This window comes from Balaenoptera physalus, assembly GCF_965194825.1.
Source record: "Balaenoptera physalus genome assembly, chromosome: 20".
In the NCBI taxonomy this organism is placed as follows: domain Eukaryota; kingdom Metazoa; phylum Chordata; class Mammalia; order Artiodactyla; family Balaenopteridae; genus Balaenoptera; species Balaenoptera physalus.
Window position 1 is genome coordinate 8,141,992 of NC_138901.1, and position 2,563 is coordinate 8,144,554.

Consider the following 2,563-nt stretch of genomic DNA (forward strand, 5'->3'; position numbering starts at 1 on the left):
GGGCAGGGCGACGTGCAAGACGTGGGGCTTTGTAAGGGAGGGACGGCCGCCTCTAAGAAGTGCACATCTGCAGACAGTCAGGGAAAGAGACAAACAGTGACCCGGGGACCCAGTGAGCAGGGACAGGGCAGGAAGTGTCTACGCCCTGCTTGCCCGCTCCACCCCGGCCCCCAGACTCCCCACTCCAGGTCCCCTACAAAAGAGGCAAGATGCACCATCACCCTGGATGGCCCCCCGGGAGATGAGGACCAGACCCTTGACCATCGCTCCTCTGCAACAGGTGCAGAGGGGCCCTCCTCATCACAGAGGCCACTTCTGAAGCTGGGGCCCCCCAAGGTAGCAGCAGCGGCCAGGATGTCCACTCAGAGCATCCGCTACCTGAAGCCTGTCGCGCTGCACCTGCCACCTGGGATCCCAGAGTCCCCAAGCTGCCAGCGGCGCCACACACTCCCCGCCAACGAGTTTCGCTGCCTCACCCCAGAGGATGCTGCTGGCGTGTCTGAGATTGAATGAGAAGGTGGGTAGCCCCCCGACAGGGTCCAGGACGCTGCTGAACTCTGCCGCTGTTGCCCTTGGGGAGAAGACCCTCGAGTCTCCTGCCCTTGGCAGTTGGGACCCCAGAGTATCTGACTCTGGGTGTTTCCGTACGTGTGCAAGAGCACGTACGTGTTCAGCAAAGTGGGGGGAAGAGCAGCCCTGAATCCTCTGCTTTCCTGTGGGCGAGGGCTGGGGGCTGAGGGAGCCCACCCCCAGCATCCGAGCAGGTGCTCAGTGGACAGTGGGCATGTGGCACGGTGACCACGGAGTCACCACCAGGGCCTCCTCCACAGCCTTCATCTCTGTCTCGGGCATCTGCCCCCTGAACCTGGACCAGGTCCGGCACTTCCTGGCCCTGTGTCCTGAGCTGTCCCTGGACTGGCTCGCGAAGGGCCGCCTCGTGGCCTTCATCGTCGGCTCCCTGTGGGATGAGGAGAGACTCACTCAGGTGAGGAAGGGGTCGGGGGCAGAGATGCCCAGCCCCAGGAATGCCTCTGGAAGAGAGGCCACTGCCCGATGGCCCCGGCTCCTCCTGCTCTCACAGAGGCCAGCCAGGTAGGGGGAGGAGCCTGGAGGCTGGGATTTCTTCCTCCGAGCCAAGAGATGAGCACAGACGTGGGTCCTCTCCAGGGCAAGACCAGTCCTTTGAGGTCTCAAGGCCCTCATGAAGGGACCGCCATAGGGCTGGGAATGTAGGTCCCAATTTGGGGTCTCCTTGGGTAGGAGGGGGGTCCTGATTAGAGGCACTCAGGGGCACCTGCCCTTGGCCCAGGTGGGGCTGGTTTGGGGGTGCAGGTGTCCACAGAGGTGACCTGGACTCGTGTCCGTCTCTCGCCCCCGGGAGTCGCTGACGCTGCACAGGCGCAGGGGCCGCACGGCCCACCTGCACGTGCTGGCTGTGCACCGCCCCTTCCGGCAGCAGGGCAAGGGCTCCATCCTGCTCTGGCGCTACCTGCACCACCTGGGCGGCCGTCCGTCCGGGCGTGCACCTGGCCGTGCTCATGTGCGAGGACGGGCTGGTGCCCTTCTACCAGAGGTTCGGCTTCCACCCTGTGGGCCCGTGTGCCGTGGGCTCACTTGCCTTCACGGAGATGCAGTGCTCCCTGCGGGGCCACGCCTCCCTGCGCAGGAACAGTGACTGCTGAACTGGCCGCCCCCTGGGGAGCCCACGGCCGGGCGCCAGGGGTGTGGGGAGGCAGGCTGGGGGCTCCTACCCAGTCCCACTGTCCCCTTCTCTGCCCTGCTGTCGCTCAGCTCAGCTCAGCCTGAAGGGAGACAGTGATTCCCAGAGGGTCCTGGGGTGGGGGTGGGGTGAAATAAAGAGAGGGCGGGGCGGCTGCTCCCAGCCCAGGCTGCCCTGCTGGGGCACGAGTGCTGTAACCTCCAGTCTGTCCGCGCAAGGCCCTCTGGACCCCCTGCATCCAAACTGTGCCCACGTGTGGCTGGGTGGGTGAATTGGGGACAGTGGCAGGCGGCCTGCAGCCCTGCTTCAGCGTCCTCACCAAAGGAGCCGGGTGCCCAGGGGGCCCTTATTCCCCCAGGCCCAGGGCTGCCCCTTCCCATCCTCATCCCTGGAATGGAGGCAGCCGGGAGCAGGGAAGGGCAGGGGCCACCTGCTCCCCCCACCACCCTGGGCACCCACGGTTACTGTGGGTCCTCTGTCCCACCGGGTGTGGGGTGAGGGGCTGGGGGGGCAGGGAATGGGTCAGTGCGGCACCCCCACCTCCGCACTGCTTCTGCCAGGACGGCCCTCCCCTCCACCCAGCCAGACCCCTGACTGGGGCTTGGGGAACGCAGGGGTCTAAAGATTTGACACCACCTTCTCAAGGGCCCCCTTGAGCCCCTCCATGTGACCCCAACCTGGTTTCTTCTCCAACCGAATCTCCCACAAGTCCCACAGGCATCCACTGTCCCTTTGGGCCAAGCCCCTGCCCCCTAGCTCCTCACGGCTGCCCCTGCTACCCCCCACTCCCAAAATGAAGTTCCAGCTTCTATTCTATGCGAGGCTTGAGGTCAAAAGACGATA

At 65.3% G+C, this 2,563-nt stretch overlaps 1 protein-coding gene across 1 annotated transcript; it reads left to right on the forward strand.

Moving 5' to 3' along the window:
• The first annotated feature begins 149 nt into the window (after positions 1-149).
• Positions 150-1,834, forward strand: AANAT (aralkylamine N-acetyltransferase). Its single transcript, XM_082440252.1, is given in 5 exon segments — positions 150-510; positions 514-517; positions 831-985; positions 1,382-1,516; positions 1,518-1,834. Coding segments are annotated over 5 exon segments (615 nt in total). The 5' UTR covers positions 150-354; the 3' UTR covers positions 1,683-1,834.
• Positions 1,835-2,563: the final 729 nt, after the last annotated feature.